The sequence below is a fragment of the Choloepus didactylus genome, chromosome 7 (assembly GCF_015220235.1).
Source record: "Choloepus didactylus isolate mChoDid1 chromosome 7, mChoDid1.pri, whole genome shotgun sequence".
In the NCBI taxonomy this organism is placed as follows: Eukaryota; Metazoa; Chordata; class Mammalia; order Pilosa; family Megalonychidae; genus Choloepus; species Choloepus didactylus.
This window is the reverse complement of record NC_051313.1, coordinates 14686215-14706478: the sequence shown is the minus strand read 5'-3', so window position 1 is coordinate 14706478 and position 20264 is coordinate 14686215. Positions and strand designations below refer to the sequence as shown.

At 39.3% G+C, this 20264-nt stretch overlaps 1 protein-coding gene across 1 annotated transcript; it reads right to left on the bottom strand.

Moving 5' to 3' along the window:
- Positions 1-801: 801 nt before the first annotated feature.
- On the bottom strand, positions 802-18391 carry VNN1 (vanin 1). The gene is made up of 8 exons (XM_037844544.1): positions 18116-18391; positions 17282-17512; positions 15351-15481; positions 12494-12686; positions 11500-11791; positions 10696-11057; positions 3128-3298; positions 802-2106 (listed from the first exon to the last, which is right to left on the bottom strand). Exons 2-8 carry the CDS (start codon positions 17489-17491, stop codon positions 1975-1977), a joined length of 1491 nt encoding a protein of 496 aa, XP_037700472.1. The 5' UTR covers positions 17492-17512; positions 18116-18391; the 3' UTR covers positions 802-1974.
- Between the last annotated feature and the right edge of the window lie 1873 nt (positions 18392-20264).

Sequence of the window (20264 nt, the reverse complement as noted above, 5' to 3'; positions counted from 1 at the left end):
TCTGCATGTTTGATATTCATTCGTTCTCCCACATGTGAGAACATTTTTATATTTGTACATTTAGCAACAGTCATTGGCCACTCCAGTTTTTGCCAAGTTATACAGTCCCAGTCTTCATCATCATCTTTACCTCTGGTGTCATACATTCCTCTATCCCACCTCTTTCAGCTTTACTCACATCTTTGCTCTATGTACTTAAAATATTGTGCTACCATCACACAGTATTATGCTATCTATTTCTGGATCTATACAATCAATCCTACTGAACATTTCTGTAGTCCTTCAGCACCAAATGCCTGATCTCTACCCTCTTTCTATCTCCTGGTAGCCTGTGTTATCAGCTTTTAACTCTCAGAGTTTGCTTATTAATGTTAGTTCATATTAGTGAAACCATGCAGTATTTGTCCTTTTGCTTCTGGCTAACTTTCCTCAACATAATGTCCTCAAGGTTCATCCATGTTATTGTATGTTCCATGTCTTTGCTATGTCTTACAGCTGCATAATATTCCATCATGTACATATACCACAGTTTTTTATCCACTCATCCTTTGATGGACATTTGGGCTGCTTCCATCTCTTGGCAATCGTGAATAGGGCTGCAATAAACATCAGTCTACAAATGTCCGTTTGTGTCTTAACTTTGAGTTCCTCTGAGTATATACCTAGCAATGGAATAGCTGGGTCATACGGCAAATCTATACTTAGCTTCCTGAGGAACCTCCACACTGTCTTCCAGACTGATTGCACCACTCTACATTCCCACCAGCAATGAAGAAGTGTGCCTCTTTCTCCACATCCTCTCCAGCACTTGTAATTTTCTGTTTTTTGGATAATGGCTATTCCGGTAGGTGTGAGATGTTATCTCATTGTGGTTTTGATTTGCATTTACCTAATAGCCAGTGAAGTTGAGCATTTTTTCATAAATTCCATTACTTTTTAATGCTTTAGAGTAGGAGTCCAAAAGCGTTTTCTGTAAAGAGTCAAGTAGTCAATGTTTTCAACTTTTTGGGTCTTTGTCTGTCTGTTTTAACTACTCATTTCTGCCCTCATAGCACAAAGCCAACCACAGACAATAACAGATAAGCCTGACTATGTTCCAATAAAATGTTATGTATGGACTTTGAATCTCATGCAATTTTCACAGGTTGCAAAATATTATTCTACTTTTGATTTTTTTTCAACCATTTAAAAATGTAAAATCCATTCTTAGTTCACAGGCCATGCAAAAACCAGGCAATAGGCTGGATTTGACACCTCCACCTTAGAGTCATCCTATTAATCGGCCTATAGGCTGGGAAGAAAGGCAAAGTCCTCGACAGGGAACAACTCGCTTCTGAAAAACACACACAAAATGTGAAGGCCTTCTCATGGGCCCTGAGACAAACCAACTGCCTTCTGTTCTATGTCAGTGCTAGACTTCCTTCTGAAGCCAATCAGCTTGTGTTGATTTCATCGATCTTCTAATTGAAATACTCTGGGGATCAACCACTAGCAAATGTATGCACTTTAAACAATAAGAGGTAATATAATTTTGGCAATAAATACATCACAATTGGTTTTCTTTTTGCTGTCATATGTAACTGAAATAACTAACATATATCAAGTGAATTCCATGAGCAGGAACATATCCAAGCACTTTAAATTTTTATTTACTTAATTCTCACCAAAATAACTAAGAAGTGGTTACAATTGTTATTCTCATTTTGCAGATTTTACCTTTCAAAATATTGTTACTGTTCATCCGGTGTATATCATCAGGTGTCTGTGTGTATGTGTGTAACTGAATAAAGAGAAATATATATTAGTAATTCACTTATACCTGAGACCAGGATCAAAAAATTCAAACCCATTCTTTTTTCCTCTAGCATCCATCCTTATAAAAATGATTGATACAAGAGAGAGGGAAAGGGAGAATGTAAATATTCTACCAACTTAATGAGGACGTAGTAGATATTATAACAGTTATCATCAGCCTCAGTGCTTCTGCTGTAGGCCTGCTGGAGCATCTGGTGTCAAATCCCTCTCATACACCCTCCCAAACAGCGTCACTGTCAAGACAGGCCCTGATGTTGGCTTCTGGCTGAACAAGCGTCCATCGCTTGACACCTGAGTGAGGCAAAGACAGGTAGACAGGACCCACCTTTAAGTTATACAATTCTACAATATACTTTTGAAATGCAGTATAACTGGATGAAGAAACAATAAAAGTATGGATCAAATTCTGTTCTACCACAAATATTCAAAATGATGGAGTGGACGGTAAAAATGAGCCTTATGGAATCGGTATGGCTCATTTATGACTGAAATGCTTAATCAAAATCTTATAATTTATTTATCCAAAGAGGCATCCCATGAGCTAATAAAAATAAAACAATGGATTGGGGAGCATATAAGAGAGAAATCTCATCCTATCAGACAAGATAAAGCTTCCCCTGAAAGGACAGAAGTCATTGACTAAGGAGGCTTTGAACTGATCCCCTATTATCTCTTGTCACCCACTCACCATCCTCCTACTAATCTTCCCACTCCTCCCACATGCCCCAGAGTTATTTCTGCTAGAAAGGGGAGTGAGAGCAAAACCTGCCAGAGAAGTCAGTGGAAGACTGGGGTTGGGCAGAGGGCATGGCTGCAAGGAACTATTTCTGGGCTTAAAAAAAAAAGCTTTGGCTTCCTGGCCAACATCAGCCACTGGCAGATTCTTTCCTCCCTCAACATTTCCTTCCCAACCTTTCTCCTCTGGCCCCGTGGTTGTACCTGGCCTTGACCCACAGATTGAAAGGAATTCTTTTTCAACCTCCCTGGGCAATAACCTCCCAGTAATCCCAAAGGCTTCCTCTGGCGGCACTGGGTCTTCTTGCCACTCAACAAACCTTAAACAGCCCAGCCTTTTCTCTATGGCCCACCAAATAAGATACCTTTCTTTATTTCAAGGACGCATCAATTATTATGTAAAGAATTTCCAGACAGGACATTCAATCTGCTCAGTGTCCTTGGAACTCCCCAAGGCCCATTTTACACTTTCCAAATGAGGATTTTTATTGTATTCCTAAGCACGTGGGTAGGTTTTGGTCTCAAAAGGTGCCTCCTCTTACCCGAAATTAATTGGCAATATTAAGCAGATTCTTACCTGAAATTCTCCAGGTGCAAGCTGAATTTCACTCAGCAACACCTCAGGGAAGACATATTGGGTGCCAAAATTGCCACTGAGGGAGAACATTTCAAATCTGGTAGAAGCAGTTTCAACAGAGTCACCACAAGTCCTTACATCAGTTGTTCTACACTTTAACAGAGTACAAATCTGGAGGAAGTAAGTGGCAATCAGTAAGTCATAAGGAAGGAAACTGGCACATTCTGCAGACCTATAGAAATGCCTGTGACCTAGGTTATTAAAATAATGCTACCTCTTGATCAGATTAACTTGATTGATCACCGAATAGCTAACGAAATAAGTAATAGAAAATGAAGGACTTCAGGCTCCAGTTCCTCCTGCAATTCACTGTCAAATGGATTAACCACATGAAGAAACAACCAGATTTTTGGCCTAAAGCCTTGGACCAATATACCCGCATAGTTCTCAAGTTATCAATGCTTTTACTTGGCAAGAATGTTCACATTTTGAAAACATGTTTAATTTAGAACACCAGTTCAATCTCTATCCTATTGCATAGGATAGAGATTTTTCACACAATGAAAAAATGTTACAGTTGGAAGAGACGCCAGGCATCTGAAGAAAGCTGTCAACATGAAAGAGGAAGTGAAAACCAGCAGATAAAGGCAACTTGGAGGTAACAGAAGACTCAGGAGAACTGGAAGTATAAAGTTTCTTTAACAGTCTCAAAGAGATAAGAGAAAATATTGCATCCACAAAACAAAAAATATGATGCAAAAAATAAAGGAAGGGGGACTTAAAAAGTAAAAAGAACTCTTAGAAACTAAAAACTTGATAGCAGAAATGAAAAAATACAGTGGGAGGTTTAGAAGATTAAGAAGAGGAAATCTTTCAGAGAGTAGATTAAAAAAAAAAGGTGAAAAATAAAAGATCAGAAACTTACAGTACCAATCTAGGAGGGCCAAAATCCAAATAAAATTAATAGGAGACAGAAAGAAAACGAAGGACTGCTAATTGACCAAAATGGTGCATAAGATGCTGCAGGGTGTTGTTCCCTAAAGAATTTTTGAGCAATCAGCAAAAATTGCCAACACCATTTTCATGATAATTCCAGGAAAAAGTAAAGGTATGCTGTAATTGGGCAAGTGCCAAGTCAAGAAAACACAGTTTAGAAACAGTAAGAGATGCTCATAACCCTGTTGCCCACTCCCCCTTCTCTCCCCCAGTGCAGTGTAGAGCCAATCTGTGGTCCCATTGTGGGTCCTTGGCCCTGTTCTGGAAGGAGCAGAGTAACCCTGACATGCAAACTGGGGTGCCTGTGTAATATGCCAGTCTATAGGCTGGCAGCATGAAAGAATGAACCAGGGAACTGGTCTAGAGCTCAACATCCCAGGCTTGCCCTGCAGGCAGAAGCAGCCCAGGGACTGCTAAAGCAGCATAAAAAACAATTAAGTCAAAACAGCCTGGGGCAAGAGATTAACTTCTTTAAATCATATAATAGAGACACAGGAGGAGGAGAAAGTATTTCATGGGAAGTAGTGGGGGTATTTGAATTCCTGTAACAGCCAAAACCATCATGAAAAATAAGAATAAAGTTGGAGGACTCACTCCTCCTGATTTTAAAACTTATTATAAGAATACAGTAATCAAAACAGCATGATACTGGCACAAGTCAGACATATAGAACAATGGAATCCAATCGAGAGTTCGGAAATAATCCCTCACATCTATGAACAATTGATTTCTGAAAAGAGCATCAAGGTCATGCAATGGGGAAGGAATAGTCTTTTCAACGATGGTGCTGGGAAGACGGGATATCCATATGTAAATGCATGAAGGCAGACCTCTAATTCACGACATATACAAAAATCAGCTCAAAATGGATCAAAGACCTAAATACGAGAACCAAAACTCTAAAACTCCCGGAAGAAAACATAGGGAAGCATCTTCAGGACTTTTTGTTATGCAATGGTTTCTTAGACTTGACACCAAAAGCATGAGGAAACAAGAAAAAATAGATAAATAGGACTTCATCAAAATTAAAAACTTTTGTTTGTTAAAGGATTTGATCACAGAAGTAAAAAGACAACTTACAGAATGGGAGAAAATATTTTGAAACCACATATATAATGAGGATTAAATATCCAGAATATATTTTTTCTAAATCCTATAACTCAACAGCAAAAAGACAGACAACCCAATTTAAAAATGAGCAAAAGACTTGAATAGACATTTTTCCAAAGAAGATGTACAAATGGCTAAAAGGCACATGAAAAGAGATGTTCAACATCATTAGCCTTCGTGGAAATGCAAATCAAAACCCCAATGAGAAAACATTTCACACCCACTGGGATGGCTACTGTTCAAAAAATGGAAAATAGCAAGTGTTGGAGAACTTGTGGAGAAACAGGAACACTAGTTCATTGCTTGTGAGAATGTAAAATGGTATAGCTGCTGTTCAAAATATGTTGACAGTTCCTCATAAATTTAAGTATAAAAGTGCCATATAGACCTGGCAATCCCACTTCTAAATATATACCCCAAAGTATTGAAAGCAGGTACTAAACAGGTATTTGTGCACTTATGTTCATAGTGGCATTTTCAAAATTGCCAAAAGATGGAAGCACCAAGTGCCCATCAACAGATGAATGGATAAACAAAAGTGGGATTCACAAATGATGGAACATTATTCAGCCATAAAAAGGAATGAAGTTTTGATACATGTGACAACATGAATGAACCTTGAAGACATCATGTTGAGTGAAATTTACCAGACACAAAGGACAAATACTGTAAGTTCCCACTGATAGGAAATAATTTAAATAAGCAAATTCACAGACTCAGAAACTAGAATACAGGTTACCAGAGGCTAGGGTAGGGGTAGGGAATGGGGAGTTAATGTTAAATTGATGCAGAATTTCTGTTTGGTGTCATGTAAAAGTTTTGATAGTGGATTTTCGTGATGATAGCACAACATTGTGTACAAAATTAGCAGCACTGAATTACATATATGAATATAGTTAAAGGGGAAATTTTAGGTTGTACATATGTTATGAGAATAAGGTTCTTTTTAAAACAGCATAGAACTGTACCACACAGTCAGTGAACCCTAATGTAAAGTATGAACTACAGTTAATAGTATAATAATAATCTTTCATCAATTGTAATAAAGGCACCGCACCTACGCAAAATGTTAATAATTTAATAACAGGCAAAGCTGTGTATGTGAAGGGCCCTACAAGAACTCTGTGTTTTTGCATGATTTTTCTGTGAAACTAAAACTTCTCTAAGTAAAAAAAATATTCTGGTTCCCAGCCCTCCTATGTGTAATATAAAATAAATTTTTGATTTTAAAATAACTGAACCTTACATGTATGCTATACTTCAATTAAATCCTTTCCAAATTACTTTAATTGCAAAAAAAAAAAAAAAAAAGATAAGAAATACTTCAATCTTAGGTTTGGGGAAAGAGGGCTGAAAAGGATATGTCACAAATAAAGAATCAGGAATTAGAATAATGACAAAATTTGGGGTAGCAACATAATAAATCACAATCCTGATTTCCACCCTGGAATTTCATATATAGGGAAATAACCAAATTTGACAGTGAAGGCATTTTTGGTTATGTAAAGCCTCAAAAGTTGTATCTACCATTCACTTTCCTTCTGGAAACTGATGACAACAGCAATACCAAATGGGGCCAAAACCAAGACCGAGAAAGACGTGGAACAAGGAAACAGGAAATCCACGCAAGAAAGGGGTAAAGAAATCTTCACCATGATGATGAAAGGAGATCCCAGGGTAAGAGCTATATTGTACCAAGACCCTCTATTTTATTTTGAGTTTTTAGCAGTTTTTATCCCTAAATCCTTACACTGGGACAATAGGTTTTACACTCTGAAAGCCCTAGGGACTGGTGATTTGGATGACTCATTTTGTGGAAGGTAAGCAAAGGATAAGAGGAAAATCTCCTAAGAGAATTGGGTAAAAGTAATTAACTTCATTCATTTATTCATTCCTTTATTCAACAATTCATTAAAATATTTAGGTTGCTGTCTCTCCCATTCTCCTTCAGCAACTGCTCCAAATCTTCTCTTTCCTCAAACTCTTCCTCAAGCTCTTTTACCCACACTTTTACCACTCCCTACTCTATAAAATGCCAGAACTTCCTTCCTTCCTCAATGCCTTAAATGTCGTACAAAAGTATGCATATTCACTCTTTTAAAATCTGTGTTGTAAGATGAAGGTTTATTTCACCTTTACCTCCTTTCCTTCTGCTTCTTTCTCTTGGTTACAAGTAGCTTTTGGTGATGCAGAGATTTTATACCGTAATGTATCATCAATGTTAGACCATGAAAGATTATCAACACAATACCAAAAATCCTTATCCTCAATTTCAAAATCTAAAATTCTCTGAAAATAGAAGATTTTGCAACACATTTGCCATTTAAATCTAACCTGACTATAGTAATCTATTTATGTGAGCTATTAAGGATGACTATTCCATGTTTTCTGGAAGAAATAGTAACATATTTGATTCTGGGTGCTGCCCTAGACTCTTAAGGTGATGTCAGTTAATATATATTTTTGTCTTTCTAAAGTTGAAAAATCCTGAACTCCGAAACATGTCTAGCCCCAGAGGTTTTGAAAAGGAAGCACTGAACAGTGTTAACAACAGAAGGATCTGACAATGCTAACCTCCCAACACTAAGATGGGGCCTACCTGCCACTGCTCTCCCCAGGTGGAGCCCATTCTGGGGGAAGCAGAGAGATGGGGCCAAATCAAGGGATGGAGACAAAAGGAAAAAGAGGGAGGAAGAGCCAAGAAATTACAATCTCATTTTCTAACCAACTTTTTCACTTAAAATATATATATTTAAAAAAAAAAAAGATTAAAAAAATCACAATTTTTTTTTGAAATTAAAAGTGTATGTGGCAGTATAATATAATATGACAAATATTCTACATGAATTATTTAGCTAATTTCCCATTGTTAGACATTTTCTATGTGTGTTCATGATACCAATTTTCCCCCTCTCCTCCAGCACCTTGGAGCATTGATTAGGAGTATTGATTGTTGCCCTTTCCCTTAGACTTATAATGATAATCAAGGCTTTCTCATCTGTTGTAAAAAACCATGAAACTTTTTTCTGACCATGAGTCTCTGTCTAGCTCCTGTCTTGCTTCTCTCCTTTCTTTCTCAGACAAGTGCTTTAAAGATGAAATATCCACTCCATTTCTCAATATCCTCACTTCCCTTTGACTTTTTGACCTACTATAGTGTCTTTTGTGTTCTCAAGTACAGACTTTTACACCAAAATTCCACTCAATGTCAATGATAAAAACACTGCAGAAACATGCTTCACAATTTCCTCCTTCTTGCAATTCTCTACCCCTTTGACATCATGGGAGTTTCCTTTTTATGTCCTCTCTTATTTCTCAATCATATTTGCAGGTTCCTATTTTCTGTCCATTTCCTGCCCCAAACACTGGAACTCCAAATATTTCTGTCTTTAGCACACTGTTCTTTTTATCTATATTGTCTCCTTTATAATGTCATTCATTTGTGTGGGTTTAACCACCACCTGTATCCTGATGATTTTGAAGCAATATTTCTATTTATTTCAATAGACTATTCTGTGGCTCCAGTTGAATATCCCATAAATACTTCAAAACCAGCATATCCAAAACTGAACCCAGCTTCTACCCTCTTCCACCAAATCTACTCCTTCTCACCATCCTGTTCTGTCAGTAGCATCACATGCCCCCAGCCACCCATGCCAGGAAATTGTCAGTCCTTCCAAACCCCTCTTTTTCCTTTCCTGTCCCATACTGAGTTAACAACTAAGTTCAGTTTTCTAAATATCACTTGGCTTCATACCCTACTTCCATTCCTGCTAACATAAGTCTAGTCCAGGTGCTGATATGACTATTTTAGTAACCTAATTGGCCTTTTCCATCTTCATTCCATCATACATCGTCCAGTGCAAACAAAATGATCTAGCACTAAATCAGATCTAAAGCTGAACACCTTCTTAGAAACCACCATGACCAAATGAACCAAGTCTGATTGATTCTTAAGTAGGATGTGTGAGACCCTCCATGCTATGCTTCTCATCAACTGAAGTTATATGTTCTAATGTTTATTTGTTTTCATATCATTAGCACTGAATACATCACTGACATGCAGTAGGCACTCAATAAATCTTTGTTAAAATGAACAAGCATTGGCTGAGGGCTTACCATATGGCAAACAAAATGTGATGTGGTAGTATAGTTCCAGCCGTCAAGGAGCTCTCAGCATCAAATGAGCACGTGAATACTACAGCATGATAAGAAATTCTGTCTTTGCTAAAGTGAAGCATAGGAAGTTGTGGGACCATAGAGAAGAGCTACCTGACCTAGCCAGGGATGGGAGTGGTGCTGCAGGAGGCAACAGGGCAGCTTCTTAATAAAGTTAACACCTGCAAAGCACTGCAGAAGATGAGTAGGTGGATTTATCACAGATAAAGGAGACTATCTGTGCAAACGTCCAGAGGCTCTGTAGATGCTGTGCTTTGGAGAAGGAAAAATGTCACAATATAAGAGAAGCCCAGGGCTTTTGCCAAGAGACCGGAGACCAAGAAGAGGCCACACATCAAGGTCTAAGGTGTCTTTTATGTTAAGGAGCTTGATTTGTCCATTAGGAGACAGTGATGAATTGTAAACAAGAGGGTGACATTATCAGAAATGGCTTCTTAATTTTTTAAATTATAGTATAGGGAAAGGATGGGATGAAGCTGAGACTTTCAAGAGAAGGTTCATTTAGAAGGGTATTACAATAATTTAGGAAAGATAGGAAGGGGGTCAGAACCAAAGGAAGAAAAGAGCACAAGGGAAGGAACATGGAAGCCAGTCTGAGCTGGCTCTTGGGCATTCCAGCTCACCATGCTTTAGTAGCTCCTTTTTTATGTTGGGGGCTGTGATGGCTAAGTTTGTGTGTCAACTTGGCGAGGTGATGGTGTCCAGTTGTCTGATCAAGCAAGCACTGGCCTGAATGTTACTCTGAGGGTATTTCATGCGTTTAAATCATCTGTAATTGATTGCATTTATTGCTGATTACATCTACAATCAACTGAGGCTATTGCCTTCAGAAATTAGAGAAGTCTCATCCAATCAGTTGAAGGCCTTAAAAGGAGAAAGGATGATTTCAGAAGTGAGAAAGAGGAATTTCCACCTCTATTCAGCCAGCCAGCTTCTCCTGGGGAATTCATCAAAAACCTCCATTGGAGTTTCAGCTTGCAGCCTCTCCTACGGAATTTGGACTTGTCCATCCCCAAAGTCAAGGGAGCTAACTCCTATAATAAATCTCATAATATTTACTCCTGTCAGTTCTGTTTCCCTGGAGAACTATGACTAATATAGGGGCTGTGGGATATCAGAATCTTTGCAGCAATAAACCATTCTCCACTGTACAATTCATATGTCAAAAATTGGGATATACTTATTTAAAAAAAAAGTTATCTATTGTCTATCTGAAATTCCAGTGTAACTTGAGTGTCCCGTATTTTATCTGGCAACTCTCCTGCCACCAAAACAATCATTACCTGTAGATAATAGGTTCCTTCAACAGTATGTAGTCCATCAAATGCCCCTAGGGCATAAACTTCATCGGGTCGCTTCTCAGACATCTGGTAGTTTAGATGGCAGCAGAGATCTTTCTGACAAACTGTGTAATTTCCAGTGCTTCCCATGAGCTCCACGAAGGTGAACTCATCAAAAAAGACAAGGCCCTTAAACTCCCAGTTCCCCGTTGAGACTGTTTTTATGCCACTGGCATAAGAGGTCCAGTTCACTGCGCCCGAGCGGCGTGGATGGGAATCCAGCTGTGCAAGGAGGAGCTTTCCCTCCTTTGTCTTCATATCATAATGAAATGCTCTTGGAGAATCGGGTGCATAGATGCCACTTCCTGGAAGGGATATGTTGAAAATGACTTTTGCATAGGAAAGCAAAATGGGATTCCATTATTGTTTTAAACTCACATGAACATTTTACTCCCTCTAAGGTATATATTTCATTAATTTCAGTAAAATATACTGATAAGGATAGAGAGGTGAGAGGAAACCCAGGAGAGGATGTCACCTAGCAACCCACAAAGAAAGAGTGTCAAGTAAGAAGTAGTCAAACTTGGGGTAAAAAGGAAAGAAATGAAAATGAATGTGCATTCTAATTGAGAAAAACAAAATAAAACTACAAGAAAATTTAGATTAAAATTGATTCTATAGGATGTCACCAGCTAGACATTCAAAAATTAAGCGTTGGGAAACATTGTCTTAAGGAGAGCATGTTAGCTAGAGAAGTGTTTTTAGCTTATTACATCAAGCCAATAAGGCTTAAAGATCACACCTTACCTGTCATATTATATGGGGGATAATGTATCTCGGATGCAAGGAAATTCACTCCCATGCCCATCGCCCAGGCAGAGTGGAATTCGACAGCTGACAAATGTGGTAAAACATTCATCCATGCTGTCGGGAAGAGAATGGTGTCCACATGGAAGTCTTTCACCAGGGTAACCGCAGGCTCATGGAAGAGAATATCAAAGCAGGTGAAAATGCCAAACCTTCCGAAGGTGGTGTCGAAAGTCACCATCTCAGGCCCCTTGGGTGTATTGAATTGATCTTCACCCATGAATAGGTTTTGCTGGTAAACAGAAGAGAAAGAGGGAAATTAAAAGAAAAGAAAAGAAAAGAAAAACCTCTTTGGGGAAGTTGGCCTGGACATGAACTGTGCATGAACTGGTGCAAGATCACACCTATCAGTGCCAAATTCATCTCTGACCACCGTCTTGGGAGGGAAAGGGCAGTGCATTAGAGAATCAGAGGCTACTCAAGCTGAAAGGAACCTTATGCTTCACCCTCCACATTTTACAGGTGAGTACATGGAAATCCTTATCTATAGAGACACTCCTGACTCTCACAAGGCGGGAAAGAGAAACAGATAACTTCTATTTGCCAAGAACACTTAACTATTTCCCAAGGGCAGAGAATTTTCTTTGCTCCTTTCTCCTCAAGACCAAGTCTGTTTGGTAAAGAACTTTCAATTCTCTACTTGACCCATGCTAGGACATATCTTTAAAAGGACAAAGCTCCAAAATGAGCTACCTTACATTTCATTGCAGGTTAGCTCCTGTTAGCTCTACATACTCCCAACATGTCAAGACTGCTCCTAATGCACAGGAACATCTTTCTAGGAACTTACCAGAACTAATCATTGTGTTCTGTGCTTTGTCTCTACCCTGTCCTTTAAAGTAAGTTTATTATAATCAAATAATGATATTTTTCCTTCTTGCCCACTTTATGATGATAAGTTTTAGTAACAGAATTATTTGCAAATCAATTCTACCTTGTGGTAGCGTGCCACCAGCCTGCCCTCTGAATCAAACACCACATCAGTGTTGTATTGGTAACGGCCGTCACGGGGACACTGAGGGTCACTGGCATTGCAGGGTTTTTTGTCCCCAATATTTGCCACAACGTAGATAGAGCTGTTCTTGGCCAGGCAGCTGAGCCTTTCTTGCACTGGCGTGTGGCCAAATCTGGTAGGTGTGCATTGGAAGAAGAAGAAGAAGAAAAAAAAACCTTATCTTTAATGAAATTCAGAATTGTAGTTGCTTGATCATATTATTAATTAGTATTCTCAAAAATAAATTCTGAATGACAGTAGGCAGAAGAGAAGGATTAAGACAAGAAGAGAGTTCAAAGAAAACCATGTTTGTGGGAGTTTGGTTGTAGGAAAATATTCTAGTACAAAAAGTGATCAGGCGTGTGTGTTTTTTTCCTTCATAGCATTCTTTATAATCTACAATCATTCATTCACTCGTGGGCTCATTTTATAATGTCTGCCACATTCTATAGACATTAGGAGGCAGGTACCCACATCTCTTTGTTTACTGAACCCAGCACAATGCTTGGCAGAAAAGAGGCATTCAAAAACTATTTCAATAATGGAACCAAAAATTTGAGGTAGGGAAGGGGAAACACTGTTCAGTGAATTAGTCAATCTGGCAAGAGCAGAAACACCTTTAAGGAAGAAAAGAGGGGAATTTAAAAGATGCAACAATTCAGGCCATAGGATGTAGAACTTTGCACAAGAGGCTAAGAAACCTGTTCCAAATTTAATAGACAAAGGTGTACTGATAAAGGCTTTGAGGACAGAAGTAACATGAGCTGAAATTTTTCTTACAAAGATTGATTGGGTATCAGAGTGTAGAATGTACTAGAATGGTGAGAAACTAAAGGTAGGGGAATCATAAAGAATCCATTGCAATTGCCCAGTATGAGACAATAAGAGCTGGTATGGAAAGATGGAAATACTGGCACATTTGTTAATGCTTAATTTTGTTGTTGTTCTTTATCAAATTGCCAGTAGTATTGTTCCAGTAATGCGATTAAACTGGAAATTTGGAAAGCAAGACCCAAGAATGTGTAATATATACCATATCTACCTCCTACTAGCACAACCCTGAAAGAATAAATGGTTTATGGTGGGTTACTGAAGAATGGTTAAGAAGGCTGAAAGGAGTAACTATTGAATGCATGAAAATTTGGTGCCATCTGCTGGCAAAACAGTAATGAAAGTTTTCTTTGAGGATCAAATCTTGGCCATCAGATCTACAAACACATTTGCAAAATTAATGTAAGCAATCAACTGAACAAAATATCTTGAAAGAGAGATAGAAGGTAGGATATCATATCTAGAAAATTTTTATTTTATTACATTTATAATAAAGAATCACCATGGTATAGGGTTTCTCCCTCATTGCTTCAATTACTAACTGAAATGCACAGATATGAATAAAATACATTGAACTACTTGAAACACATTTACCCCGAGCCATTTCAGGTTATCTGAGTGGTAGTAGAAGTACATGAAATGGAAGCTTGGTGTTATCGCTGTTAATTTTGAAAGTGTATTGTATTTCCTCACATATGCCTATTTAGACTATATTTTCTCAGACTGTCTGCTATATCCAGAAATGGCCACCAAATTCTTTGTCAGACTACCTGTCTTGATTTGGAGTTTAAAAAAATGCAATTTGCTTATGTGTGCCAGGAAACAGCCTTAATCCACAATATTTCCCAAGTCCTTTCTGGGACAGAGTTCTGCCCTGGGACTACTGGAACAGAAGGCAGAGGCAAACAAAAGAATTGAGATGATTCTCTAAGGCTGCTTTTAAAGTGCTCAATCTCTAGGTATAACAAAAAGCATCAATATTTTGAGGAAGACTTTTACTAACTGTGCTGGTTTGTATATATTATGTGCCCCAGAAAAAGCCATATTCTTTAATGCATTCTTGTGGGGGCAGACGTATTAGTGTGGATGGGGTTGGAACCTATTGGTTCAGTGTCCATGGAGATGTGATTCATCTAACTGTGGGTCATAACTCTGGATAATTTCCATGGAGACGTGGTCCTGCCCATTCAGTGTGGGCCTTGATTAGTTTTACTGGAGCACTATATAAGCTCAGGCAGAAGGAGCAACCTTGCTACAGCCAAGAAGGACACTTTGAAGAACACACAGGAGCTGAGAGAGAAGCCGCAGCTTACAGAGCAACATTTTGGAGACAGCCTTTGAAAGCAGACCCTTGCTCTGGAGAAGCTAAGATAGGACAATTGCCCCAAGAGCAACTAAGAGTGACATTTTTGAGGAACTGCAGCCTAGAGAGGAATGTCCTGGGAGAAAGCCATTTTGAAACCAGAATTCCAGAGCAGTTGCCAGCCACATTGCCTTCCCAGCTAACAGGTTTTCCGGACGCTGTTGGCCATCCTCCAGTGAAGGTACCCAATTGTTGATGTGTTACCTCGGACTCTTTATGGCCTTAGGACTGTAACTTTGTAACCAAATAAACTCCCTTTATAAAAGCTGATCCATTTCTGGTGCTTGGCAAAAAGGCAGCATTAGCAAACTGGGACACTAACTAATAATGAATATACATTAAATTTCAACAAATATTTATTGGGCCCCTACATCCACACAAAACATCCTGTGTGGCATGTGAGCATTGGGGTAAGGGCCTTCTAGACAGAGCTGTCCAGGGACACAGCCAGGAAGGGGACACAGAAGTATAAGGCATGGTCACTGCACTGAAAATGCATTTAATCTTACTGGAGAGACAAGGTATGCCACAAATTCCTGAAATAACTACAAAAGAATATGTGATCAGAGATCAAAATGCTTCTTCATAGGGAAGTTTCTTTACCTGTTGGGATCGTTACAAGGGATCCAGTTTACTTGAGGGTCTGGGATATCCTCCAAGTATGGATAGATAGTTTCCTTGTTGAAGTTCCAGCCATAAATCGCATCTTCTGGAGTCACAATAATATGTGCACCCTGATAAAATGTAGCTTAATTAAAATATTTTCCAAATAAGCCAATAATCAAAGAGGGGGCCTAGAAGAATGTTTACTAGCTGAGGATAAACCTCTGCCACCGACATGCCTTTAAGAACTATCTCAGTTACTCTGGATCTCATAAAACTCCTCTCAAAGATAAAGATGGGTCTTTCCTGGGTCTCCCTGCCCTGCCTTCCAGTGATAGTTAAGTGTGTATGTCAACTTGACAAGGCTTGTCAACCCTGACCTAGATGGTGCTCTGAAGGTATTTTGTAGATGAGATTAGCAAATACAGTCAGTTGATTTTTAAGTAAAGGAGATAACCTTCAATCGTGTAACTGGGCCTCCTCCAATCAGTTAGAAGTCTTAAGAGCAAAGAGTTTCAAAAAAAGAAGAAAATTCTGCCTCAAGGCTACAACATCAAATCCCCTTGGAATTTCCAGCCTGCCAGCCTCCCTTTCCGATTTCTTACTCAAGACTACTGCATCACTCCAAGCAGAATTTCCAGCATGCCAGCCCGTCCTACACATCTTTTGTTGGCTGCCACAATTGCATGAGCCAATTCCTTAAAATAAATCTATTAATACAAATATACATGTATCCTGTTGCTTCTATTTCTCTGTAGAACCCTGGCTGATAACACTTTCCTTACCCACCACCATTTGGGCTTTTATTTTTCTCTATTTTTGTCATTTATTTTCTTTTCCCAACCACTTTAATTTTCTCCTCCCACCATTTTCATTTCCATGTAACTTTTTCATTCTTTCAGATATTAATAGTTTTCTAGGCCACTCACAGCTCTGCTGCCCAGGACAGCTGTTAATGCTAAACTTAGCTCTTCACTAAATCACCCCAGTCCCTGAATTTTGGCCAAACCTGGGGTCTGAGTTGTTGAGATTGATTGATAATTCAAATTCTCAGTTTTACTTCCTCCTCTGCCCCAGCCTTCCCTGCACCATACACTCTAACCAGGATTCCTGCTTCTCAGAAAGGGGTCAGACCCTGGTCACCTGCAATCACTGGGCCTACAGGTATCCTCCGAACTAACCTGCACCTTCTGATTGGAAGGTCACCCTATAGGCTGGTGGGGACTTGAAGGAAATGGTTGGACTAAGAATTCAAAGAACGTCAAAACTCTCGATGGCCTTGTAATATTTTATTACGCATAAGAATGTATCCAGCTAGATACATGTCAGATGTACATAGCCATGCTTTCATCACACCTGGTCTACAACTGATCTACAGATATCTAATTTAAGCCACATTCATTCAAACCACACACTAACACTAAGTGATTGGATTTAAACATAACCCTTCACTCAAGTTGGGAACTTACTATACATTAACCTATAGACCTTTATCTTGTATTTAGATTGAAGGATGAAGTATGTAATACACACTGTTAAGTAATTTGCAAATTAAGTTTAATTGTTTTGGTGACAACAACTTACCTGAGAACCTGCAGAATCTCAACAGCACATGAGTCTGCATGAAGATCACTAACGGTAAGAACTGCACCTGTTTCCCATCCCTTTATCTTCTTCCCTCTGTCCATATCAGCAAAGAGGAACAAAGGCATTGATTTTACAGCTAGTTCCTTAAATGTCTGTGCTTCTTCCACATGGCCAAACCTTTTCTTGCTCTAATGATTTTGAGAGGAAACAGGACTCTAGCAGTATAACAAAGGTTCTTGGCTCCCCTCATATGTCACCCAAAAGTGTCCTTGGCTCCCACTGTGACTCCTGTCCTCCAAGGAGAGGATTCCTGTGTAGAATCCAGCACACAAGAGAGACCGTACCTGCTTTGCTGCAGATGTGATCGCTCCCTCCAAAAGGTCCAAATTTTGGTTCATGAGAGCCAATGCCTCCTCACGGGACACAGCTATCAGCGTGGCTTTAGGCAGTATCACCGCATGCTCATAAACAGCTGCAATAAACGTCTCCAGGGAGCTGACGTTTAAGACACAGAAAACCAAAACTGCCACATAAGCCAGCAACTGAGAAGCCATCGTGCTGAGGGCCAATGATTGCTGAAATAACAGAGAAAGTCTGATATTTTTAGGAAAAAAAAAAAACATACAAGGAATCATGTGGGTCCTGGGTCTTGGTATTTGAAAAATAAATTATGAAAGCTGAGCCGTTTTGATTTAAGGTTATGGGTCTTTTGACCCTCAGAACTGTAAACACGCACATCCGAAATTAACTCTCAGATGTTAAATTGCAAGACGTATCTCTTTGCTTCTTAAGGAAATAAAATAACATTCCATTGATCTTTCATCTATTTTACTTGTGGAAACAAATAATAAATTACAAAAGCTAATTCTAAGAAAGCCCTATAATTTCGTGTCATTTTTAAAGACAATAAATGACCCTTCCTTACTGCAGGGTCTAGTGAGGATCAAATCAGGAAATGCATGTGTAAACAACCTGAAGAAGAAATAACTTCACACTTGTGAAATAATTACTCTCACCATGTGAATATTAGAGCTCCAGAATTTTGCTCATTTTAGTTTCCTCAAAATGGGGGAGCCAGAACAAAGGAATTATCCATTGTCTATTGCTGTGTAACAAATCCACACACACACCCCACCCCAAACCGGGAGGGTTAAAACAGCAAATATTCGTTATCTCACAGTTTCTGGGGTCCGGAGTGCAGGCGTAGCTTAGCAGGGTGCCTCGGGCTCAGACTCTCTCACAGGCTGCCATGCTGTCCTTATCTCAGTCCTCTCCAGGCTTGAATTGGGGAGGAGTCATTGAAGCATTCCCTCATGGGGCTGATGGCAGGCCTATGAGGAGAGAGGGGGAGAGAGAGGGAACCACAGAAGCAAGAAGCTGAAAGGAATGAAACCCAGAGGAGAAAAGAGAGACCAGCAGATGCCGCCGTGCACACTGCCATGTGGCAGAGGAGCCAAGAATAGCCAGCAGGCAGTCTTCAGGAAGAAAACATCTTGATGATGTCTTGATTTGGACATTTTCCCAGACTCTAACCAAAAGTGAATAAATTTCCATTGTTTAAGCCAAATCATTTCATGGTATTTGCTTTAAGTATCTTAGGAAACTAAACTAGGGAACATCTGAGAGGCTGCTCACCACAGGGGGAGAAGAGAGGGAGAATGAAGAGAGGGAGAGAGAACTGAGAGAGAAGAAAGTAATGTAAAACAGAAATGGAGCCTGCAGATTTGGGCATGGAACAAGTGGGCATTAAGTATAATATTTTTTATACTTTCATAACAAATATTTATGATAATCCGTTTTATTTTTATGTATATTTGATTTTGGTTGTGCTTTTATAGTTCAATTTGCAAATGAGTATGTCTGATTTTTTACTGTTTAGTAACTGTAGTATGTTTAGGCTGGGATTACCGAAGCAGCCAAGAGGTTGTGTAGTTCCTTCATCCTTCTGAGATTTACTGTAAACACCAGCTCCCACTGCTTGCTGACCTCTTTCTGGGGCTTTCCATTCCCAGGTGGGTGGGGATCCTACATTCCTTACAAGGAGGTGTAATTGTTGCATAACAATTTATAAAAGGAAGGGCTGAAATAAAAGTTAAAACTGGAGTGTGTTACCCAAGTGGTTAAAGGAAATTATTTCCTTGACCTAATAAATGTTAAAAATATTGAATAAAAACCACTTATTTAATACCTACTGTGTTCAATGGACCATGCTGGAAGCTGAGATCACAAATAAGATCCTGTTCCAACCGTTAAGGAACTTGTATTTTTGCCAGGGATTCAGATCAATTAAAATAAGAGGAAGCATATGTTGACTCTGGAGCCATATAGACTAAGACGGGATCCTGGATTTTCTACTTCCTAGCTATGAGATGACGGGGAACTTTGCTAACCACTCTGAACCCCAGTTTCCTCATCTGTACAATGAGAATTATAATAAGCCGCCTTCATAATTTGCTGTGGTGCTTAAATGAAGCAGATGGCAGAATGCTGGTTGTTTCCCAGGTTTGGGTTCATCTTCATGAGCACAAGGAAGCTGGGATGGTTGGGTTCTTGGATCAACTTGGCCTGGTTACGGTGTCCAATAGTTTGGTTAAGGAAGCCCTGGCCTGATTATTACCGTGAGGGTATTTCATGGATTTAAATAATTTAAATCATTAGTCAGTTGACTGCCTCTATGGCCAATGACATCTACAATCAAGGAAGGAGATTGCCCTCAGCAATTAGAGGAGTCTCCTCATCCAACCAGCTGAAGGCCTTAGAGGGAGAACAGATGATTTCAGCAGTCAGAAAGAATTTCTGTCTCTACTTCAGCAGGCCTTCTTTTCCTGAGGAATTCATCAAAACCATCTTTGGGGTTCTCAACCTGTGGCCTGCCGTATGAAATTCAGACTTGCCAATCCTCACAGTAATAGGAGCCAATTCCTGTGAAAGAAGGGAGCTGACTCCTTCTCTGTGTTCATGCAAAAGAAAGTTTTATTCTACTCATTTCTACAGGTTTTTATAGCATACAAGGTAGTTTCCTACATGACTGTTTTCAGGTATTTCAGGGAGGGTACATTTTTTCTAAAGCCATAAGGTGTGTTTACATGTCTTTAATCTCAAGGGACAATTTCTTTGGGGCTAGACGGGAGATAGCAGGAGCGGAAGACAGGAGCACGGAAGGAGCCCTGCAAGAAGCCCTTATCTAAATTGCTGTCTGCCTTCAGACATGCAAAACCTTGGCCTTTTCCCAGCTTGGTGCCTGCCTTCAGGCGTCTGGAGCTTGGACCTTCCATGTCTCCACAAATTCCTATAATAATTCTCATAATATATACATATATATATATA